This window comes from Oryx dammah, unplaced genomic scaffold (genome assembly GCF_014754425.2).
Source record: "Oryx dammah isolate SB20612 unplaced genomic scaffold, SCBI_Odam_1.1 HiC_scaffold_26, whole genome shotgun sequence".
Classification (NCBI taxonomy): Eukaryota; Metazoa; Chordata; class Mammalia; order Artiodactyla; family Bovidae; genus Oryx; species Oryx dammah.
In genome coordinates, this window is record NW_024070210.1 from 14,420,096 (window position 1) to 14,443,431 (window position 23,336).

The 23,336-nt window shown below is 52.0% G+C and overlaps 2 protein-coding genes across 5 annotated transcripts in view; one reads left to right on the forward strand and one right to left on the reverse strand.

Annotated features, from left to right (window-relative positions):
- Positions 1–399: 399 nt before the first annotated feature.
- GSTZ1 (glutathione S-transferase zeta 1) lies at positions 400–17,593 on the reverse strand. 3 transcript variants are annotated; one of them, XM_040226031.1, is made up of 9 exons: positions 17,238–17,593; positions 7,836–7,887; positions 5,967–6,034; positions 5,367–5,447; positions 4,669–4,794; positions 3,407–3,485; positions 2,806–2,858; positions 2,032–2,081; positions 400–936 (listed from the first exon to the last, which is right to left on the reverse strand). In XM_040226031.1, exons 1-9 carry the CDS (start codon positions 17,250–17,252, stop codon positions 810–812), a joined length of 651 nt encoding a protein of 216 aa, XP_040081965.1. In that variant the 5' UTR covers positions 17,253–17,593; the 3' UTR covers positions 400–809. The 3 variants fall into 3 exon arrangements, with proteins under 3 accessions (XP_040081965.1, XP_040081964.1, XP_040081966.1); XM_040226030.1 differs by lacking the exon at positions 17,238–17,593 and adding an exon at positions 8,161–9,468; XM_040226032.1 differs by lacking the exons at positions 400–936; positions 17,238–17,593 and adding exons at positions 1,620–1,954; positions 8,161–9,468.
- A 52-nt stretch (positions 17,594–17,645) lies between these two features.
- POMT2 (protein O-mannosyltransferase 2) overlaps positions 17,646–23,336 on the forward strand; it is a 43,436-nt gene continuing 37,745 nt past the window's right edge. For both annotated transcript variants that reach the window (XM_040226007.1, XM_040226008.1), the window contains exon 1: positions 17,646–18,189. In XM_040226007.1, the coding sequence (XP_040081941.1) occupies positions 17,726–18,189 (464 nt within the window). In that variant the 5' untranslated portion in view covers positions 17,646–17,725. The remainder of the gene's footprint in view (positions 18,190–23,336) is intronic.

The following is a 23,336-nucleotide window of genomic DNA, read 5'->3' on the forward strand; positions in this document are numbered from 1 at the left end:
GGAGGAGCCTGCCTCCACTCCCAGGACCATTCACAACAGGATGTATCCTAAGTATCAAACCCTGGGGTTGGTTCAGAGAACGCTGCCCCTGAAGATGAGGGACTTGTCTGAGAGAGCCTTAGAAGTGGTACCACTCTCAGCCCTGGGTGCTCAGCTGGTCACAGGATGCTCTCTCTCCTGCTTCTCATACCTGTTCTCTCCTAGGTCTTGTCTGACTCTCTCAGGCAGGCTTTCGGGCTTATTTCTCTTCCTGGCCCTTAGGTCCTGAGGGCCAGGCCAACCACAGGGGGCGGGCAAGGGGCTGGCTGACTCTCTCCCAGTCCAGACGCAGGGGGATTCCAGCCAGGAAGAGGGTTCACCTTCTGGAACCCAGCTCAGCTTTAAGTGATACAGCGCAGACACCAGGGCTTTAGTTTAATGATCAGATTCCAGGGTGGGCTGTCTTGGAAGCCAGTTAACAGTCGAGGAGATGGGAAGAGTGAGCAGACTTCCTCATGGCTCCAGTAAACTGCCCAGACATTTCAGCCTACATTCACTTCATCCTCCTGACTGCCTGAGACCCAGACACCAGGTAACTTCCTGCCTTACCCGCTCCTGCATCCTCCCACCCCACTCTGACCACAGGTGCAAATGAAGGGGCGAGGCAGAGAGCGGTCTGGTGGGAAGGCAGAGCCAGCAAGAGTGTTCAGGTCTTCCGCATCTCTGCAGTCGGGGGTCGCTCATTTCCAGGCAAGTTCAGCCCAGGCCGTGTCTCCCCCTGCACCCCTCCCCAACGCCTGCCCTGGCACCAGTGGGGCGCAGTTTGAGAGCTAGGCCCTCAGCTCGGGGGGTGTATCCGGCTGCCGACAGGGGTGAGACACGTGGAAAGCCTCTAAGGCCAGCAGTGACTTGTTGATGCGGCTGATTGTAGGGTAGGCAGTGAGGTCCACCTTGTACCTGGGGCAGAGAAACATCCATATAAGCCGAGGTCTGCAGGGCACAGCGTGTGGGCGGCAGGCGGGCAGGGCTGGATGAAGCCCCTGGGGCTGGCCAGCACAGGTGTAGGAAGGCAGCCCTGCCGGCTGGGGGCTCCATTCACAGGGAGCTATCTGCGGAGGGGCAAGCCTCCTGCAGTGACGTTTTTCCCGCTGTTCCCACTCCACGGGAACAGGCTGCCGTGGCAGTCTCCATGACCTATATGTGTAAGGCTGGTGCTGGGCTCTCATATACAGATTATCTCCTGGCCTTTTCATGAGCTTCTTGAGGGGAGGGAATGTGTCTACACATTCTTGTTGCTGCTACTGCTGCTAAGTCACTTCAGTTGTGTCCAACTCTGTGCTACCCCATGGACAGCAGCCCACCAGGCTCCTCTGTCCACGGGATTCTCTAGGCAAGAGTTCTGGAGCGGGTTGCCATTTCCTCCTCCAACACATTCTTGTTAAGTGTTTCCATAACGGTAACAGTCCCTGGCGTGAGAAATGGCAACCCGCTCCGGTATTCTTGCCTGAAGAATCCCATGGACAGAGGAGCCTGGCGGGCTACAGTCCATGGGGTCCCAAGCAACTGAGCACAGGCGCGTGCATGTGCACACACACACACACACACACACACTCACACACACACAGCAGTGCTCAGCACGATGCCTTCCACAGAAAGGTTCTATCTGGGCCTTTCTGAAGGGCTGATGGGAGGTAAGCAGAGCTCACTGCTGGGCACAGACACACCATACGGGGGAGAGCAGGCTCTCAGAGGGTCTCCTTCAGGGGTGTCCACCAGGCGAGGCACCCCCTCCTGGGAGCAGGGACTGCGAGGTATCCCCCGGGCTGTGGTGGGCATGGCAACGGAGTTATGCCGGCTTCTTCTGGTCGTCTCCTATGGGCCACAGTGGCTGCTGTGGCCTGGCACTGGGTGGGGGTACCTTGGCCAGTCGGGGAAAGTCTGCATGAGATGTCACCTCAGTAGATAAAGTCAGGGCCTGACAGTAGGAGGAAGCTGGGTGTTTTGAGGGGAGCGGCCAGGAGGAGGAGAAAGGGTGCCGTGGCGCACTCTTACCTGTCAGCATTTGCCACCTGAGGTGCTAAGCACAGGTCAGCCATGGACACCTGCAAAGAGGGTCAGGGGGGCTTTCACTGGGGGGTGCACCCCAGACTCACGCCGGTTCCTGTACCGGGGTGCTGGCCTCTGATGCTGCCATCTGCCTCTGGCTCTTCTACCCACCCCAAGGCCGCCCTCCCCCTGCCTGTCTCCTGTGGGCCCGGGCGGGGTCTGTCCCTTGGGTAGAAGCACTTCTCCCGGCTAAGCTCCAGCTGCCCTGACAACCAGCTCTGTGGGTAGCCAGAGAAGGCCTGCCTGCCTCAGTGGACGGTACTGTCCTCGTTAAAAACCACCAGCACGCAGGGAGGGTGCCCAGCAGGGACGGGATGCCTCTGGGTGTGGGTTGGGGGGTGGCGCTCGGGAGCCAGAATTAGCACAGGGCCAGAGCCTCAGCCTGTACGAGCCGAGGGCACCTGAACCCTAGAATCCTGTCACTGGAAAGGAATGGAGGAACTGTCTAGTCTAATCCCTCGTGTGACGGCTGGACCGCCTCTGCATTTTGGAGACGAGGTCTTCAACTTGAATACCTTGAGGAACGAGAAACTCACTTCCTCTTGAGGCAGCCAACCAAGGGGACCTGAGGGGCGCCCCACGAGCCAACTTCTGCTTAACACAGAGGGTGCCCTCCCCCACGCCCACCACAGCTGCCTCCTCGGGAAGCTCTGGAGACTGAGCCTGCCCCAGGCTGGAGGGAGACGGTGGCAGCCTGAGGCGGCCCGGGGAGGGGCTTACCTCGTCCCCCACACAGTACCTCCCTGACGTGCTCTGCAGGATCTGCTCCAGAGCTGTGGGGAGGCAACACGGCGGCTCTCACTCTGGGCACGGAAAGGGGAGGTCAGCCTTTCTGGGTTTTGGCATCCATAGCTATGACCCAGGCAGCTGTCTTGAGTAGCAAGGCTGGAGTGTGTGCTGGAGGGAACGCGGCCATCGGGCCTGGAGATGGGTGACGGGGTGTGGGGGGCCTGCCCTCGGCCAATGCAGCTACCGTTCCCTCCCCTGAGAGGACAAGAGCTGCCTCTGGCCAAGGCAGCGGGTCTCACACTGAGGGGCGGGTGCTTCGCGGGCCTTGGCTTCCTGCCCACAGTGGGCAGTGGAGCAGAAGCTGGGCCTCCTATCTTCCAAAGGCCTCGGGCGTGAGGGTCCCAGAAGCACCAGGGGTTCGGGTCAGGTTTGGTTGCTGCCCAACCCACTGCCCCCTCGGCCCTGCCCATCCATGCCACCACTGTCAAGGCCAAAGGGCCTGGGGGGTTGCTGTAGATGCCCGGGGCCCCGGGTGTAAGGGCCGTTTCTCTGAGAGGTCACCAGGGGGCAGCTCACAGGAGCAGGGACTCACCATTAAAGCCAGAAGTGATGGCCTGCTGGGCCCAGGTCAGCTGGTTCTCCTGTCCCACCTGCTTCAGGATAGACAGGTTCTGTGTGGCCCAAGGAAAAATCAAGGGTGAGCTCTGGGAGCCAGGCTGAGCCCACCCACTCTGCCAAGGCCCCTCCGGCAAGCTCAGTTCCCATGCGGTCTTTGACTGTACACCTGTCCTACCCTGCACCCTGCGAGCTCCTTCCTCCCATCTGGGCCCCAGGTTGGAAGGGAGGTGACAATCTTGGAGGCCACCTTCTCAGGCTGCCCCAGAGTCCCCTGCAGTCCAGAAGCCTGTGACTCCAGCAGAGACATGGAAGGTGGGGGATGCAACCCAAGGCCTCTCTCCCTTGCATTCAGTGCTTCTGCGTGACACGGTCCCTTGTGAAGAGGGGGTGTTGAGACAGGGTAGGGGGCAGGCTGGGGGGAGGCACACAGGACTAGCTTTCAGGAGGTCCGGGTGTCTATCTGCTCTAACCTCCTTCATTAAAAAAAAAAAAAACCAACAAGGGGCACAGGTGCACAGTCTGGGGTCTGTCACACTTAGAGTGACTCTGCAAAGTCACTCTACCTTTCTGAGCTATTTTCTTTTTTTTGGATCCTTGAGACTGTAGAGTCCATGGAATTTTCCAGGCCAGAATACTGGAGTGGGTAGCCTTATCCCTTCTCCAGGGGATCTTCCCAACCCAGGGATTGAACCCAGGTCTCCTGCATTGCCGGCAGATGCTTTACCAGCTGAGCCTCAAGGGAGGCCCTGGGCTATTTTCTTATTTGCAAAGTCACTCCACCTTTTGGCTATTTTCTTTTTTGCAAAGTCAGGAGTTAGCACAGATGAATTTTTTTAAAAACAGATGAACTCTTTTTAACACTTTTCTGTTCTACCAGTGAAAATTAAAAAAAAAAAAAAATCTGAGGCAAATCCCAGTCTATGACAGAGAACAGGTGAAAGGGAGGCTGCTCTGGGCCTAGGCAGGACCTGGGTGGCTCACCTCTCCCTGCCTCCTGGCCCCTTCCCACCTCGGAGGGAGGTGGCACCTCTGGAGGTGTCCTTGGAAACCTGAGGGTCCCCGGAGGATGGGTATTTTCTGGCTGCCCTCCTCCCTCTGCCCCACAATCCGGGGCCAAGTCCCTGAGGGTCCCCTCTGTCCTCCTGCCCCCAGCCCCCGCCCACTGACGGGCTGGGTGCTGCAGGGTGGGCTCACAGGAGCGAGGGGAGGGAGGGAGCGCACACACAGGAGCTGCACCTGCAGGGGCTGGATGCCGCTGGCGATGAGGTCGGACACCATGCGCACCTGGGCCCTCTTCTTCGGGTTCTGAGGCAGGAGTCGTGGCATGGGCCGGGTCTCCTCCAGATACTCGATGATGGCCAGCTGTCCAGAGGGGAGCAGTGAGACAGGGACCAGAGGGGACAGCCAATTCCTCCTCCTCCACTTCCAACACTGCACTACATCACTCAGTCGCGTCCGACTCTTCGCAAACCCATGGACTGCAGCCCACCAGGCTCCTCTGTCCACGGGATCCTCCAGGCAGGAATACTGGAGTGGGTTGCCATGCCCTTCTCCAGGGGATCTTCCCGACTCAGGGATGGAACCCAGGTTTCTTACGTCTCCTGTGTTGGCAGGTGGGTTCTTTACCACTAGTGCCACCCAGGGAAGCCCAAATCACCACCCCACCTTTTTTATCCTTCTTACCATCCTCCCCTTGAGCCCCGTGAAGCCAAGAGGCTCCCCAGGAGGATGAGCTCATTTTGGACCCTTGTCCTGCTGAGCTTGGGCTCCCCCCATGCTTAAGACTCCCCTCACTTCCCAAAGCAAGTGGGCAACCTCCCTTGCATCCCTCCTAAGAGCTGGGTGCCTTGGGTAGACACAGGCAAGGAAGGGCTGTGAGGTCCTCTTGTCCAGGACCCTATACTCATGTGGGGTCTCCCGAAGCTTCCACTTACGGACTGGCTGATAGTGATTCCATCAATCTTCAGGGCTGGCACCTGCTTCATGGGATTCAGGGCCTGGAATTCTTCAGAGAACTGTGGAGACGAGGCTCTGGTGGACTGGGCGGCCTGGCCTGAGCCGGCTAAAGCAGAGAGGAGCAAGCAGAAAGCCCCCAGCCTACTGCCCACTTGCACCCCCTCCCTGGGGAAGGCCCTGGCTCCAAGGCTCCGGATGACACCTGGGGGAATCCGTGCAGAATCCTGAAGCCCAGTGGCCACTGAGACACAGGCTTTGTCCCAGTGGCCTGGCTGTGTGCTTGTCCCTGCACCTCGTATGTGGCCACCAAGGCGCCTCCGCAGGGTTCACCACCCGCCCTTCTGGAGTCGTGCTGTGGGATGGCTCCTGGAACCTGGGCCTCCCTATGGCCCCGGCAGCTGCTGCACAGCCTGCCGCCCTGTCCCATGAGGGAGAGCCAGCAGCCTCCTCTGGCCGTGGTGACTACAGGGCGCAAGACTACAGGGTTCATCTCTCACGGGCAGAAGTCTGCATCCCCTGCTGGGCCCCTCTCCAAGGCCTCTGCCTCCTACATCGTGGCCTGGGGGCAGCCTCCTTACCTGCTGGCCCCCATCCTTTGTGAGGTTGACGGCTACTGTCTCATAGTCGATGTTTTTCAAGGCTAGAGCTAGGAGAGCCGGGAGATGGCAGTCAGCTGACCACCTCCGACCACATTCCCCGGGGTGACCAGAGAGATGGAGTCTTCTTTCTCTGCACCACTGGGGCAAGTCCTGGGCCCTGCTTCCCATCTCCCTTGAGTAGCACCTGCTCTCCTACCCCAGGGCCCTGGCGCTCTGCTCTCTCCCTCCTGGGCTCACTGTATCCCCAGGGGAGCCTTTTGCCCCCACACCATGGGCTCCTGGAGGACAGCAGGGAAGTGTCCCTGTCATCTCTGCCCCATGCAGGGCCTCACCCAGCGGCGAGCGGGGCTGATGTGTTGGAGACACGCACTCATCCCCCCAGCCAAGGCCATATGAGGGCTGGGGGAAGGCGCTCAGTGAACAGGCAAGGCCCACATGGACCGATGACACTCTGGTTCTGTTTAGAGAGGAAGCCCTTTCTAATTCATTCTCTCTGTTCTCCGGGTTGCTGACTGCAGATTCCAAGCAGGGCGCCGGGACTCTCTGGTGGTCTCAGCGCGGCATAGCTGGGACTCCCAGTGGCTGGATTTCCTCTCCTCCTCCTTTGATGTTTCCCCACACCCCACCACCCCTCCCAGCAAAGTGAGGGTAAAACAGTCAACCTCAGTGGAGGAGGCTGTAAGTGTGCACACTTGTGCATTAAAATACGGCGATGGCTGGCATCAGGCGAAGGAATGAGGGGAGGAGGCTGAGACATGTCACAGTCTGCAGAGCCTGGAGGACATTGGGCTCTGTGGTCAGCTCCACCCTGGAGGGTGAGCCTGGTCGGGATCAAGGCACACCAGCCCCGCGGAGACAGCGCCCACACTGCTGGTCTGGCCCAGCCAGGGCGGAGGTTGTGGGTCGGGGGGGGGGGGGGGGGTGTCTTCTTCGAGGAATGTGTCCTCCGGCAGCCTGGTGCTCTTGTCCACCAGATCTAGCAAATACCAGGGGCCTGTGGGAAATGGTGGTCATGGAGGATGGCTTCGCAGTCAGGACCAGGCTCCTGGCAGCAGGCTGCCAGGGTTCAAATGCCATCACATTCACCTGTTAGCCCCGTGGCCTTGGGCAGGTAACTTCATGAGCCTCTGTGCCCATTTCCCCAGCTGACGGGCAGTGCAGGGTAGGAAAGAACATGGACTCTGGAGCCAGACTAGCTGGGTCAAATTCCAGCTCCGCCCCTTACTAGTTATGTGACCTTGGGCAAGTCCCCTTGGGCAACGTCCCAGTGCCCCAGTTTTCCCACCGGTACAATGGTGACACCAATAATACCTCCCTCCTAGGGTTGTTCAGGTTTAAATGGAGTCATGGACTCAAAAGCACTCAGCCCCATTCTCGGAAAGAGCCTGTGACTCTGAGCTTGGCCAAGGGCTGAGTGAAGCTGAGGGAGAGAAGGGTCAGATGAGGACTGAACCAGAGGGGCCGGGGTTTCTCCTTCCCTGAGGCCTCTGGGCTTGACACTGGCCAGTGTGTGTTTAATTTGCCAGATCAAATAAGATAAGAAGTGAGGAACGCCAGCTGTTCCCTGCCAGTTACCAAGGACCTCTGAGTTCTCTGAGGTTGCCTGAAGCATGGTTACTATGGGGCTTTGGAGAGCAGTGTGGGAGAGGTGGCGGGTCTAAGAGGAAAAACAGCCCCTTCCTTCCTCTTGTTGGCTTTCCAAGGTGGACATGTCTTCAAGGCTGAGGGCTCCCGGAGATCTGCTGGGGTGGTGCCCTGAGAAGCTGGTACCCAGGTTTTCACCCAGGCTTCCCTCTACCCCACCCCACCCCACCCCACCCCGGCTCTCAGTGGAGGTGCAGCTCTTACCAATTCGAACTCTCCATGAGCAGGAGCTTCGGAAATAGGAATACAGGATGGGCTGAGGAGAGAGAACAAGGAGGCACGTTAACCCATGCTTGGTGGGCTCTCAGCCCCAGAAGTCCACTGGAGGGGAGGCAACTCCCAGCCAGGAGGCTCCCAGCAAGCCAGGCCTCCTTCCTTTGGCCTGCATCGGGAAAATTCAGGCCAGACTCAGAGCTGTCTGGGATAGAGGCCTTGGGGGTCGTGTGGTGACTCCAACTATGCTGTCATGCGTCCCTGAGGACCCAGGGACTCCCCACAGGGGAAGCCAGTCTGCAAATGCTTTTCTTACCTTGCTTGATTCAGCCATGCTGCTGTGGTGACCCCTGGCCTCTCAGGGAACATCCACTCATAGAGCTGCAGGGCAGGGGGAGTAACCCTAAAGGGGTGGATCCTACTACCAGCCAATGGGAAGCTGGGCTAAACAGGCATCAGGGGAACTTTGAGTCTGGTCAGAAATGGCCTCTTGAACTTGTGGGAAGCCTATTCTGCTTCTGGTGGAGCCGGGTCTGGGGTCCCGGGCAGACAGGAGGCGTAGTTTTGAAGCAGTAGTTGATGTGGTGCAGTGGGCTGGGAGCTGGCAGACCTGGGCTCTGGTCCCAGCACAGGAACTAGCTCTGCGTGACTGGGCACAGAGCCCTGCCTTCTCTAGTCTTCAGCTCCCTCATCTGTGAAACAAAGGGTTGCCCTAAAATGACAGCTTGATACCTTCCAACAGTGGCAGAGAGATCGGGAAATCTAATTTTCTGAGCTTTGGTGCCCATCTCTTTCAACATTCCACCTACCAGTCCTCCATGCTCTCAAGTGATCTCATTAAAACAGCTAGGGAATATGCCCATTGACTCCAAAGCTGAGGTCACAAACTGGCAGTCCACAGTGTTCTGTTTGGTCTATACTGTATTTAAATACCTTTCAATTAGTTGGTAACATTAAAAATCACATTGTTTTATATATAAATCCTGTTGCCTGTTTTTCCTAAAAAAAAAAAAAAAAGTCTGGGGATACTGGACTGTTTTCTTTCTGAGTAGCAACACTGCATGCCCTCTCAGATCTGCCACGGCCTCGTTCCTCATGTTTGTTGATTTGAAGCCCCTGAAGGCAATAGCATGTGAGACATCACCTCTAAACTTCTGGGGACTCAAAGTTAGTTTCTCTGGTGCTTCCAGGTACCCAGCATTTCAAAGCGGAACCCAGGACAGAAATGGCAACCCACTCCTGTGTTCTTGCCTGGAGAATCCCAAGGATGGGGAAGCCTGGTGGGCTGCCATCTATGGGGTCGCACAGAGTTGGACACGACTGAAGCAACTTAGCAGCAGCAGCAGCAGCAGCAGCACTCATGAATCTTCCAGGAGACACATACGTAGCCTTACGGATGAGAGAGAACTCAGCAGAATTTCTCAGATTACCCCCGTCTACCGTCTCTCTATAGACACTTCACCCAAGTTTCTTCCTGCTTCTGCATGCGCCAGGTCACCAAGCTGCTTGCTACTGAGAGAAGCATTTCCTAGGCAGGTCAATAAGAAGTCTAGGGGTCCCCAAGGAGAGAGGGGTCTGGAATTCTCAAAGAGGAAGAATGGACAAGCTTTTTTTTCCCTCTACATTCCTTAAGATTATATAACAAGGTATCCTGCCTGAGGACAGTCTCTGGATTAAACCTTCTGGCTAATCCTGTTATCTAAAAATGTAAATTATGGGAGTTCATCAGTCACTCAGTCCTGTCCAGCTCTTTGCGACCCCATGAATTGCGGCACCTTCCTGTCCAACACCAGTTCCCGGAGTTCACTCAGACTCATGTCCATTGAGTTGGTGATGCCATCCAGCCATCTCATCCTCTGTTGTCCCCTTTTCCTCCTGCCCCCAATCCCTCCCAGCATCAGAGTCTTTTCTAATGGGTCAACTCTTCGCATGAGATGGCCAAAGTACTGGAGTTTCAGCTTTAGCATCATTCCTTCCAAAGACATCCCAGGGCTGATCCCCTTTATAATGGACTGGTTGCATCTCCTTGCAGTCCAAGGGACTCTCAAGAGTCTTCTCCAACACCACAGGTCAAAAGCATCAATTCTTTGGTGCTCAGCTTTCTTCACAGTCCAACTCTCACATCCATACATGACTACTGGAAAATTATGGGAGTAGGTCTGGTCTTTACAAGCATTATATAACAATAATGTATCCTGCCTGAGGACAGTCTCTGGATTAAACCTTCTGGCTAATCCTGAAGGGCAGCGGTAAGGAGATACCCCTCGTCTAAGGTAAGAAGCAGCGGCTGTGCTTTGCTGGAGCTGCTGTGAAGAGATACCCCACGCCCAAGGTAAGAGAAACCCAAGTAAGATGGTAGGTGTTGCAAAAGGGCATCAGAGGGCAGACACACTGAAACCATACTCACAGAAAACTAGTCAATCTAATCACACTAGGACCACAGCCTTGTCTAACTCAGTGAAACCAAGCCATGCCCACAGGGCAACCCAAAACGGGTGGGTCATGGTGGAGAGGTCTGACAGAATGTGGTCCACTGGAGAAGGGAATGGCAAACCACTTCAGTATTCTTGCCTTGAGAACCCCATGAATAGTATGAAAAGGCAAAATGATAGGACACTGAAAGGGGAACTCCCTGGGTCAGTAGGTGCCCAACACGCTACTGGAGATCAGTGGATAAATAACTGCAGAAAGAATGAAGGGATGGAGCCAAAGCAAAAACAATACCCAGCTGTGGATGTGACTGGTGATAGAAGCAAGGTCCGATGTTGTAAAGAGCAATATTGCATAGGAACCTGGAATGTCAGGTCCATGAATCAAGGCAAATTGGAAGGGGTCAAACAAGAGATGGCAAGAGTGAACGTCGACATTCTAGGAATCAGCGAACTAAAATGGACTGGAGTGGGTGAATTTAACTCAGATGACCATTATATCTACTACTGCGGGCAGGAATCCCTTAGAAGAAATGGAGTAGCCATCATGGTCAACAGAAGAGTCCAAAATGCAGTACTTGGATGCAATCTCAAAAATGACAGAATGATCTCTGTTCATCTCCAAGGCAAATCATTCAATATCACAGTTATCCAAGTCTATGCCCCAACCAGTAATGCTGAAGAAGCTGAAGTTGAACGGTTCTATGAAGACCTACAAGACCTTTTAGAACTCACACCCAAAAAAGATGTCCTTTCATTATAGGGGACTGGAATGCAAAAGTAGGAAGTCAAGAGACACCTGGAGTAACAGGCAAATTTGGCCTTGGAATGCGGAATGAAGCAGGGCAAAGACTAATAGAGTTTTGCCAAGAAAATGCACTGGTCATAGCAAACACCCTCTTCCAACAACACAAGAGAAGACTCTACACATGGACATCACCAGATGGTCAACAGCAAAATCAGATTGATTATATCCTTTGCAGCCAAAGATGGAGAAGCTCTATACAGTCAACAAAAACAAGACCAGGAGCTGACTATGGCTCAGATCATGAACTCCTTATTACCAAATTCAGACTCAAATTGAAGAAAGTAGGGAAAACCACTAGACCATTCAGGTATGACCTAAATCAAATCCCTTATGATTACACAGTGGAAGTGAGAAATAGATTTAAGGGACTAGATCTGATAGAGTGCCTGATGAACTATGGAATGAGGTTCGTGACATTGTACAGGAGACAGGGATCGAGACCATCCCCATGGAAAAGAAATGCAAAAAAGCAAAATGGCTGTCTAGGGAGGCCTTACAAATAGCTGTGAAAAGAAGAGAGGTGAAAAGCAAAGGAGAAAAGGACAGATATAAGCATCTGAATGCAGAGTTCCAGAGAATAGCAAGAAGAGATAAGAAAGCCTTCTTCAGCGATCAATGCAAAGAAATAGAGAAAAACAACAGATCGGAAAGACTAGAGATCTCTTCAAGAAAATCAGAGATACCAAGGGAACATTTCATGCAAAGATGGGCTCGATAAAGGACAGAAATGGTATGGACCTAACAGAAGCAGAAGATATTAAGAAGAGGTGGCAAGAATACACAGAAGAACTGTACAAAAAAGATCTTCACGACCCAGATAATCATGATGGTGTGATCACTAATCTAGAGCCAGACATCCTGGAACGTGAAGTCAAGTGGGCCTTAGAAAGCACCACTATGAACAAAGCTAGTGGAGGTGATGGAATTCCGGTTGAGCTATTTCAAATCCTGAAAGATGATTCTGTGAAAGTGCTGCACTCAATATGCCAGCAAATTTGGAAAACTCAGCAGTGGCCACCTGACTGGAAAAGGTCAGTTGTTGTTCCAATCCCAAAGGCAATGCCAAAGAATGCTCAAACTATCACACAATTGCACTCATCTCACATGCTAGTAAAGTAATGCTCAAAATTCTCCAAGCCAGGCTTCAGTAATACGTGAACCGTGAACTTCCTGATGTTCAAGCTGGTTTTAGAAAAGGCAGAGGAACCAGAGATCAAATTGCCAACATCCACTGGATCATGGAAAAAGCAAGAGAGTTCCAGGAAAACATCTATTTCTGCTTTATTGACTATGACAAAGCCTTTGACTGTGTGGATCACAATAAACTGTGGAAAATTCTGAAAGAGATGGGAATACCAGACCACCTAACCTGCCTCTTGAGAAACCTGTATGCAGGTCAGGAAGCAACAGTGAGAACTGGACATGGAACAACAGACTGGTTCCAAATAGGAAAAGGAGTACATCAAGGCTGTATATTGTCACCCTGCTTATTTAACTTATATGCAGAGTACATCATGAGAAACGCTGGGCTGGAAGAAACACAAGCTGGAATCAAGATTGCCGGGAGAAATATGAATAACCTCAGATATGCAGATGATACCACCCTTATGGCAGAAAGTGAAGAGGAACTAAAAAGCCTCCTGATGAAAGTGAAAGAGGAGAGTGAAAAAGTTAGTTTAAAGCTCAACATTCAGAAAACGAAGATCATGGCATCCGGTCCCATCACTTCATGGGAAATAGATGGGGAAACAGTGGCAGACTTTATTTTGGGGGGCTCCAAAATCACTGCAGATTGTGATTGCAGCCATGAACTTAAAAGACGCTTAATCCTTGGAAGAAAAGTTATGACCAACTTAGATAACATATTGAAAAGCAGAGACATTACTTTGCCGACTAAGGTCCGTCTAGTCAAGGCTATGGTTTTTCCTGTGGTCATGTATGGATGTGAGAGTTGGACTGTGAAGAAGGCAGAGCACCGAAGAATTGATGCTTTTGAACTGTGGTGTTGGATAAGACTCTTGACAGTCCCTTGGACTGCAAGGAGATCCAACCAGTCCGTTCTCAAGGAGATCAGCCCTGGGATTTCTTTGGAAGGAATGATGCTAAAGCTGAAACTCCAGTACTTTGGCCACCTCATGCGAAGAGTTGACTCATTGGAAAAGACTCTGATGCTGGGAGGGATTGGGGCCGGGAGGAGAAGGGGACGACACAGGATGAAATGGCTGGATGGCATCACTGACTCGATGGACGTGAGTCTGAGTGAACTCCGGGAGTTGGTGATGGACAGGGAGGCCTGCTGTGCTGCTATTCATGGGGTCGCAGAGTTGGACTCGACTGAGCAACTGAACTGAACTGAATCCTGTTATCTTAAAATGTAAATTATGGGAGTACGTCTGGTCTTTACAACCTCCAGACATTCTTTGGATTCACTGGAAAGTATATAACTCCATTGCTAACACTAGCAAGCAGGTACTCTTTCTACCCGCTTCTGGATGTCTATGTCAGAAGCTTTCTCTATCTCCTTTATACTTTAATAAAACTTTATTACACAAAAGCTCTGAGTGATCAAGCCTTGTCTCTGGCCCTGGATTGAATTCTCCTCTGGAGGCCACGAATCCCAGCATCTTTGCGTGGTTCAGCAACAACCTTTCACCTTGGGGGCTCGTCTGGGATTCTTCAGGACAAGGTAAGGATGCTTGGAGCTCTAGTTCTCTGTTCCCCTAGCGAACACATTTTCTGCTGTACTTTACTAACTCTATGGTGTGCCTGCGTGAATGAATGAAACTCACTGAGTGAAGCAAGTGAGGAGCCCTGCTCTGTGGTTCCACGGTGACCTCATACGGCTTATGGCAGAAACCTGTCAGGGGATTATACTGACCTGCCAATGCCAAGAGGCACCCAATGTCTCCTTCGGTGACCAACCAGAAATGGGCAAAGCGTGTGGACCGAACTCTTTCTTGGTGAAACTTTTTAGTCTCTTTGACAATTTCATAACTCCTTGGAAATTAGAAGTACTAACCTAATCTGTCGCATCATAGACTTTCAAGGGATTTGTGATCTATGCTGTTACTGTGTATTGTTACTTAGATCTCAAACTTGGATTGGTAGTCAGGAAGCGCCTAGCTTCACTAGGAATTGAAAGTTCGAAAGTTAGATGGAGCTCTAGCTACAAGAGCATCTCTGAGGTTATAGGTGACTCAGATTGGAACTACCATGGGTTTTTTTTTCCTTTGGTAACGCTGGGTCTTAATGGACCAGAAGAGGCTCTTATACTGGTGTGGTGACGCTTAGGAGGCTCTTAGGCTGGTGTGGTGACGCTTGGAAGGAACATGTCAGTTTTCTGTTCGTATTGGTCTGTGGTCAGGAATATACTCAGGGTCGTGCACAGGCACTCAGGTGACGAACAGTGCCCCCAGCGGTCATAGCCTGGGAGGCATTCCGGAAGGTTACTCTGATTGCACCCCGGGTGGCATCAGAGGTAATGATGAAGAGCTGGACGTCAGTTAGGGATGCCATCAGGTCCACCCCTGGTGCATCCCCACCCCATCTCGGTGGTAGAACCGGGAGGGACGAGTACGGCGCCTGTGTCGGTAAGGGACAGATTAAGTCCAACCAGGAAATAAAAGTTTTGGTGTAAAATCTGTCTACAGCCCCATCTAGAGCAAGGAGGGACGCCTCAGGTAGAAAGATGGCGCTGGTTGCTTTTTTCTCTCTTACACATGGGAGCTAGCAATTCCAGCCTCACTCCTTTGAACTGTATCCTGAAAAACTGGGATAGATTTGATCCCCAAGGCTTAAAGAAGACACACTTGGTCTTCCTATGTCATACTGCATGGCCACGGTATCCACTGGAGGATGTCGAGCGGTGGCCGGTTGGAGGGTCTCTTAAGTATAATACAGTTTTACCATTAGACCGGTTCTGTAGAAAACAAGGGAAATGGGTAGAAGTAATATATGTGTTGCCCCCTTTTCTCTGCGAAATATGCCAGACTTGTGTCCTAAGGGTATAGATTTGGGCGTGACTCCTTCAGCTCCCTCCTGTCCTACTTTGTAGGATGAGATGGAGGACAGGAGACAAAGAGATAAAGAAAAGCAGCTTTCTCCAATATATTCCTGGGCTCATACGTGCAAAGCAGCCAGAGAGACTGATGAACAGCCACACAAGCTGTTGCCTCTTCATGAAGCGCCCACCAGGAGAAATAATCAGTCTATGAGAGTTAATAAGCCTTTTTCTTATCAAGAAATACAAAGAATCAAGAAGGATCTGGGAGACTATTTAGAGGACCCAGAAAAATATATTAGAGCTTTTAAAGGTGTTACTCTGCTTTATGACCTTACTCGGAAGGATGATGTATATCTTGGGACAAACAATGACTCCCAACTCAAAAACTCATTGGAGAGTATATAACTCTATTGCTAACACTAGCAAGCGGGCACTCTTTCTACCCTCTTCTGGTGTCTATGTCAGAAGCTTTCTCTATCTCCTTTATACTTTAATAAAACTTTATTACACAAAAGCTCTGAGCAATCAAGCCTCATCTCTGGCCCTGGATTGAATTCTTCTCCGGAGGCCAAGAATCCCAGTTTCTTTGTGTGGTTCAGCAACAACCTTTCACTACCTGACCCTGCTTTCATCATCCTCGGATTACCAACTCCACTTTCCATGCGGGTAAGGACACAAGTAGGAACCCAGTTCTCCTAAATTAGTTCCGGAGCTTGAGAGTTCCAGTCTATCCTGAAGGCAACTTTCACTGGCAAAGTGAAGATAGTTCTGGTACAAAGGACAAGTGATAGGCAGCAGGCATCCTTGGAGGAAGAGTTTGGTGGCCACAATTAGATGTACCCCACTCCAGGGTGCCTCCCTTTCCTTACCTGGTTAGGCTGGAGGGGCCCCTGGGGCCAAGAGGCAGCAACTGCTGAAACAGAATGGAATCTCTAGAGAGCCGCAAACAGTAGCTTAGAATCTCTGAAGAAACACCTTACCTAGTTACTAAATGTTATACCTTTGACCTGTGCTAAGGACGAGCACAGAACCACTGTAAATGCCATTAAGCCCTCATGTATCCTATGTGAGGGCCACCAGCAGATATAATCAAGGGGGGTTTCTGATCTCTCTCTTACCAATGATACCTGCATAAACCATTTCATGTTCCTTTTTGCATATGTAGAGCTAAATTTTAAAAGTTAAAAGAGTGAAGTCGCTCAGTCATGTCTGACTCTTTGCAACCCCATGAACTGTAGCCCACCAGGCTCCTCAGACCATGGGATTTTCCAGGCAAGAAATACTGGAGTGGATTGCCATTATATTCCACCTGATGTTCCTGCCACCTTCCTTTGAGCTACAATCGCTGTTCTCTCTTCAATAAAGAGATTGATATAGCAGATTGGGGACAGGCCTGGAAAATGCAAATTAAACCCGGTAAGGTCCCCAAGTGATTGTTACCACCGCAAGTGCCACCACCTCCCCTTGGCACTCTCTCAAAATGCAAACAACCCTGGAAGGCCATTTGCTAACTGTTAAGACCCATTTGCTAACTGTTAGACCCGATGTTGAAGCTGAAATTCCAATACTTTGGCCACCTGATGCAAAGAGCTGACTCCTTGGAAAAGACCCTGATGCTGGGAAAGTGAAGGCAGGAGGAGGGGACGACAGAGGATGAAATGGTTGGATAGCATCACAGACTCGATGGACATGAGTTCGAGTAAACTCCGGGAGTTGGTGATGGACCGGGAGGCCTGGCGTGCTGCAGTCCGTGGGGTCGCAAAGAGTCGGACACGACTGAGCGACTGAACTGAACTGAGACCTGTCGGGCTGACAGCCGGGAAAAAGTACGCAGGCCAGTGTGCAGAACAGGGAGACAAGAGACGGCGCTAGGAAGCCCCAGCGGGTCGAGCTGGGGCTGGCGAGGATAGCACGGAGGGTACGACTGAAACAACCCGCGCAACCTCAAGTTCCGTGCCTCCGGCCCAATCCCCCTCCTACCCCCGAACACAGTTCAACGCGCAGGCGCAGAGCCGAGTCTGAGCGGCGCACGGCCTGCTGGGAGTCTTTGTGGGAGCTGTGGGCGCGGCCGAGCGGTCACCTTTGACCCCGGCCCCAAGGTCGCCTCAGTGTTTCTAAGCAGCGGCCCCTCGCTTCGGATACGCGGCACAGACCTTCCCCACTTGCATCTTGCGCTGCGGGCGGCCCCTCCTTCCAGGTCAGGAAACTTCGCCCCTGCGACTCTCCGACTCGGTGACGATTCGGGCCCAGTGGGACCCCAACACGTCAGAACTTCGATTTGAGTCTGGGTAAAAAGCGAGGGGCCGGCCCCCAACACGTCAGAACTTCGATTTGAGTCTGGGTAAAAAGCGAGGGGCCGGCCCCCAACACGTCAGAACTCCGGTGGTGGTCTCGGTAAAAGCGAGGGGCCGGACCCAACGCGTCAGGACTTCGGTTTTGGTCAGGGTAGAAGCGAGGGGCCGGGCCCAACACGTCAGGACTTGGGTTTCGGTCCCGTTAAAAGCGAGGGGCCGGCCGAGCATGCGCCCCAAGGTCTCGGGGAGCTCGGCCCGCCCCGCCGCCACGCCCCCAGCCCCGGCGCCGTTGGGAGCCGCAGCTCCCTGAGCCCGCCTTCTCTCCTGGCCGGCGCCGCCCGCGCGTCATGCTGTGCGCCACTAGCCGCCTCCTAGCGGCCCGGGCAGCGAGCGCCCTCCCCGCCCACCCCAGAGGCCGGGGTCCGGCGCCGCGCAGCCGGCGCAGGGAACTACATTTCCCAGGGCACCCCGAGCTGCCCCCTGGTGACTTATTGGCGGGGCGCTTCGCGGGACCCAGTGTGTCTACGGGCCGGAGGGCCATCCTGAGGAGGGGAAGAATGCCGCCGGCCGCGGGCGGAGGCCTGGCGGGATCCGAACTGCGCCCCAGGAGGGGCCGATGCGGGTCCCAGGCGGCTCGGGCCGCGGGCCGGGACGTGGCCACGGAGACGGCTACAGCGCGGAGCCCTAAACGGCCAGCTCCTCCGAGCTCGCGGCGCTTCGAGGCGGCCGGCCGGTGGGCCCTGCTGGCCCTGGTGACGCTGACGTCCTTCGCCACCCGCTTCCACCGCCTGGACCAGCCGCCGCACATCTGGTGAGTGCTGGGAGGGCCTGGGCGGGCACCGTAGCCACGCGGAAGGAGGGGCGCGCCTTCTCATTGGCTCGGGATCGCGGAGGGGCGGGATTCACAGTGGGAGGGGCGGGTCCGCTGGAGGGTGGGGATACAGGTTGCTGGTGGTGGCCTCTGGCACCCTCAGGAGAAGGAATAGATTTTAGTTTTGGTGGGTGACAGTGGGATTTCTCAGTATGTGAGGAAGGAGTCTTCCTGTCTTGCAGATTATGCTGCAGTGCCTCACGTGGCTTTTAAAGATGCTCTGAACTTTCCCGGGAGAATTGGAAATCCTCAGTATAGAATTTCCTAAGCCCGAGTTCCTAATCTGCAGGGTGTCCGCGCCTCCGAGGGCGGGGTGGTGGGGGTGGGAATGTTCCTAACTGGTTCCTAACAGGTTCTCAGGAACCTTAACAACTTGTGTGTCCATGGGTGATAACAAGGGTCCCACCTGGCTATCTCTCCTCCATCCTGTGAGGAGAGACATATTTTCTTAAAGATTTTGTTGGACTGAGTTGCAGGAGTCAAATTCATTTAAAAAACTTCAAGAGTCTCGCGCTGGAAGGAGGAAGAGCTTTATATGATCTGAAAATGGTTAATGTGTTTGGCCAAAAAGTGATACTATGTTTTCTCTGCATCACTGAGGAGAAAGTGTAGAGGTTGGTAGAAATGGAACTCCTTGACTAAAAAGCAAGCTAACAGATTATCAGGTTACCCCACTTGGAAACTAAGGAATTAGCTTGTTATTTCATGAGTGCTGACGGAAGATATGAGACTCCTGGGTCAGAATCAAAAGACTTCCTACTTATGGCAGAGGAAGCAGGATGAATGTGGGCAAGTTGGATTCAATTTCTCATGGCCCAAAAACCCCACATGGTGGCACCATGGGCTCAGATGGATGACTGCGCACACAGTGGGTTGCCTTGCATCTAAGGAACAACAAACCCAAGGGATTTACTGTTTTATAGCAAGCAATTAGCAAGCATACTTTTTGTTCTAGAGAGAGACGTTATCTCATTTCTCAAGGCTGCTGGATGCAAACACAACTTTGGGAAATGGTTCAGGTGAAATGTAATCAAGGCCCTGGATTCTGGGCATACCCAGCGAGATATGTGGAAGTACAAGAGAGCCATGGAGGACTGTCTTTCCCAACATGCTCACCGCTTGATTTTAAGCTATCTTGGCTTCTAGCAAATCTTCATATGAATGTGAAGCTCCATTGGCTACTCTGGGTAGCCTGACTCACAGAGGCATGGACCAAGTCTGTTTAATTTATCTCATACAAGACTTGATTAAGGCTGCTGTCACCAGGACTCAAAGCAGCAGGGTGAAGCCAACCTGTGATATTAACCTATGTCCTCCAGGGTTCTGGATTTGGCCACCTAGGAAGAATTATGTGTGGAGGAGTGGGGAGGAAGGACCAGTAAGTCTTATTTCAGATAGCTGGGATGTAATCTAAGTCTGATCTATTATCCATTATGGTCTGTACACAGATGTTTAGACTGACCTCTGATTTTTGGTGTCATTGCCAATAATTAAGAGTTCTCTCATTAATAAAGCAACTTCCATGCCCAATGGAAAGACATTCCAAGGCCCATTCTTTCCTACATTCTAACATATTACCTGAAGGGGTGCGTGTCACTGCAGTTCAGGATTTTCTATTAAATTTTATTGGGATTGTCATCAGATTTGGTTTAGACCACCATTTCAGTGATTTGGTTAAACCACATGGGCAGTGAGTGTCACTGAGTAGTTGCAGCGTCAGTCACTATATAAGGTATAACCTAAGGTCCCTACGGTGTCAGGAGAAGCATATGAATTTGTATCAGTCATTCTTCCCAGGTGGCTCAGTGGTAAAGAATCTGCCTGTCAATGCAGGAGACAGGAGACTTGGGTTCAATCCCTGGGTTGGGAAGATCCCCTGGAGGAGGAAATCGCAACCCATTACAGTATTGTTGCCTGGGAAATCCCTTGGACAGAGGAGCCTGGTGGGCCACTGTCCATGGAGTTGCAAAGGGTCAGACATGACTAAGTGACTGAGCATGCATGCATACTGATAAAGGTGGTGTCATTTTGTATTTTTGCACACATGTGAAGGGAGATCCATGTTGGGGATTAATGTTGATATCGTCAGGTACATGAGGATAGTTCAAGACTGGCCATGTACACGAGTCTTTCTGATTTCATAGCAGGGTGATCGATTCAGCAACAGGTCTATTGCTATATACAGCTGCCAGGTGCTTTAACTGTACCATAGTGTTTTGGCAGTATGGACTCTGGGCCTAGCAGGCAAACAGCATTCATTATTTCCCTTCTCTTTACATCTTCAGGGGCCTAAGATGTTCTTTCCCTAGATGGCAAGGTTATTTCTTTCCTCCCACTGCCATATAATCCCTGTGTCCCACTTAGTACCTGTAATTTCACCTTTACTCCAATTATTGCCTACTATTAATATCCAGACCTTTCTGCCATGAGCAGTCAGAAAATTGACAGAGGCTTATTATGCCTCCCACCTTGGCCCACATGAGCTATTGTAGACGGTCTTCACAAGCAGTGTACTCAACCAAGTGATCTTTATTTTTAACCTCACTCCAATGAGAAAATCTAAGTAACTGAACTAGAATTAAGTTAGAATCCTGTAAATCCCACACCTCCACCCCTCACCCCCAGGCTGATCTGGAGTTGCCATTAAGGGAGACAAACCAAGCCCAGGAATCATCAAGGAAGAATCTCAAATTTTCCAATAGGTTTTTATAATGCTCCACCCTTTTTATCCTGATCATTACCCAGTTGGTGGCCAAGAGGAGATAAACACCTAGTTTTAGGTGGCCAAACTATGTGACTGAAGTGTATGAACCAAGTGGAGGTGAGGGAAGTATAATCAGAAATCTTTTTGAGAAGACTGTTTAGTGCTTGACAACATCAGATACCTGTGGATGGTCTGGAGTTGGAATGTCATTGGATAATTTGACTGCTGGGCCATTGCCAAAAAAAAAAAAAAGGTACACCATTGTCAGACTGTAGATGGTTTGGAATGCTGAAAACATGGCACAGTTTAGTTTCAAGGGCCACAGTGGTATGTCTACAGGAAGGTGATTGGACTGGAATAGCAGTATCAACACTGTAACCTGAAAAGCCTGGAGAGGGGAACAAAGTCCTGATATGGCCAGTTTCCTTGGAGTGGGCAGGGTCAGTGCCCCATGCAGTGTGGCTTCCTTTACTACAAGACAAACAGGACAGCTTTTGTTCGGCAGCGCAAGTTCCCACAATGTAGCAATGGCCTCTGCTTTGGGAACAAACAGCCCTTTACTTTGTGCCTCCATGGTGGTAGATGTATTTCCATGCCCAGTGTGTTGGTGGCAGCAGGTGGTATCCTGGCAGCGATGGCAGTGGTCAGGATGGTGCAGGTTTGATCAGCAGCTTGATTCTAATCAATCTTATTAAAATACTGGCCTTTACTGGGGGTGTATCTTCATGAGAGATCCAGATTGTCCCATTGACAGGCAGCCATGATTGGCTCCAAAGAGGGCGGCTTTAAATTTCTTAATATATGTCGCCTTCCAAGTGACACACCAGATGGTTAGGCCAATGGCAAAAGCCTAAGAATAAGTAAAAATATAACTTGTTTGTTTCTTAAGAATATCATCTAAGGCACAGGCATTGACTTTTGATTCAGTGCATTGTGCCAGTCAACCCTTTTTGCAGTCGTCTTTCCAGAGTTGTCAGTGGGGCTGGACGATAGCTGCTGCCCTGTGGCTACCATCTGCTTTTAGTTTAGCCAAACCATCAGTAAACCAGTCACAAACATTAAGAGGAAACTCTGGGAATCAAGACCTCACTGAGTCAGGGGCTTTGCTGCAGGTAGTGGAGTGGAAGATAGTTTCTTCCAAAGGGACAGCTAACACCTCTGTTTGAAAAATCAAGATGCTTCTAGGGCCAGGCCAGCTATGCTCTTGAATATACCACTTCTGTTTCACCAACGAGGCTTACTGAGCAGTTTCCTTGCTAGCCACAGTTTCAAAGCAGCACGATCAGGCCAAAGACTATGGTTCAGGCTCTTGATTTCATCAAGAGCTTAGGAGTAGGTTGATAGTTGCTTCTTTAAAAAGGTATGTACTTGAAGCCTATGTCCAGCAGATGGCATTGCTTTCATAGAGAACCTGCCCGCCGCTCCCCCCCGCCCCGCCCCATTCCATCTTTAAAGCTGTAATGTCCCTTTTTTGTGATTATATTGTTTCTCTAGGACCCCTTAGGAGGGGACAGGATCACCTCTCACTATACAGCAGTCCCTGAATGGGATAATCTTTGACATGCATAGGATAAATACAACTATGCATCCAGCAGTGGAAGCCACAGCAGTAGTTTCAAGGGCCCCACCCACAACGGCACTTTACCTTCCCTTCCCAGATGGGAACTTGGCTTAGACCCTGTCAGTTAAATTTGGGTGCTTTCCCTGCTCTTTGAACTAACAAGTCTAATCTGCCTGTGTCAGGAGCTACAGACAGCCACCTAGAGATCACGCCGCTCCCAGGTGGGGAGTCTGGGCAGTGCTGGATGCAGGGGGCAGGAGGAAGCCTTTCTTTCCTGTAGCCCCTGGATAGGTTTGCCCTACTTCTTCCCAGTGTACTTTCCTGTGTCTGGTGAGCCCCTGGGCTTAGGGACCCTCTTCTTTCAGTCCCTGTGCTCATCGCTCTGGTCCTCCCTGCAGTCCTCGGCACTTTTGGTAACCCCTGCACCTGGCAGATTGTCTCTGAAACTCTAAGGGATTGACTAGGGCGCTCCTGTATCCAACAGGACCTTGAGCTTGAGTCATGTGTGGCCTTTATAGTCCCCTTTAGGGACAGGGAGACCTTAACCTCACCTTTCATCATTTTTCTCTTTGAAGCAGCTCAGATTGTGGCAGAGGGGCGGGATCATGGGACCCAGAGGGACAGAGTGGCTCTGAATCTCTGAGCAAGGCACACTTTGAGCTTGAGCACACAGCTCATCCAAGGACCTTTCAATATTTTCACTCTACCCAGAGTTCTGTATGGAATAGCAAGGTCCTTGCTGTGAGCAGCATTAAGGTAAGCTTTGGGAGCTCCGTGATTCTTCAGCTGCATCCATATTGCCTTTTGACTGGGGCTCCTCAG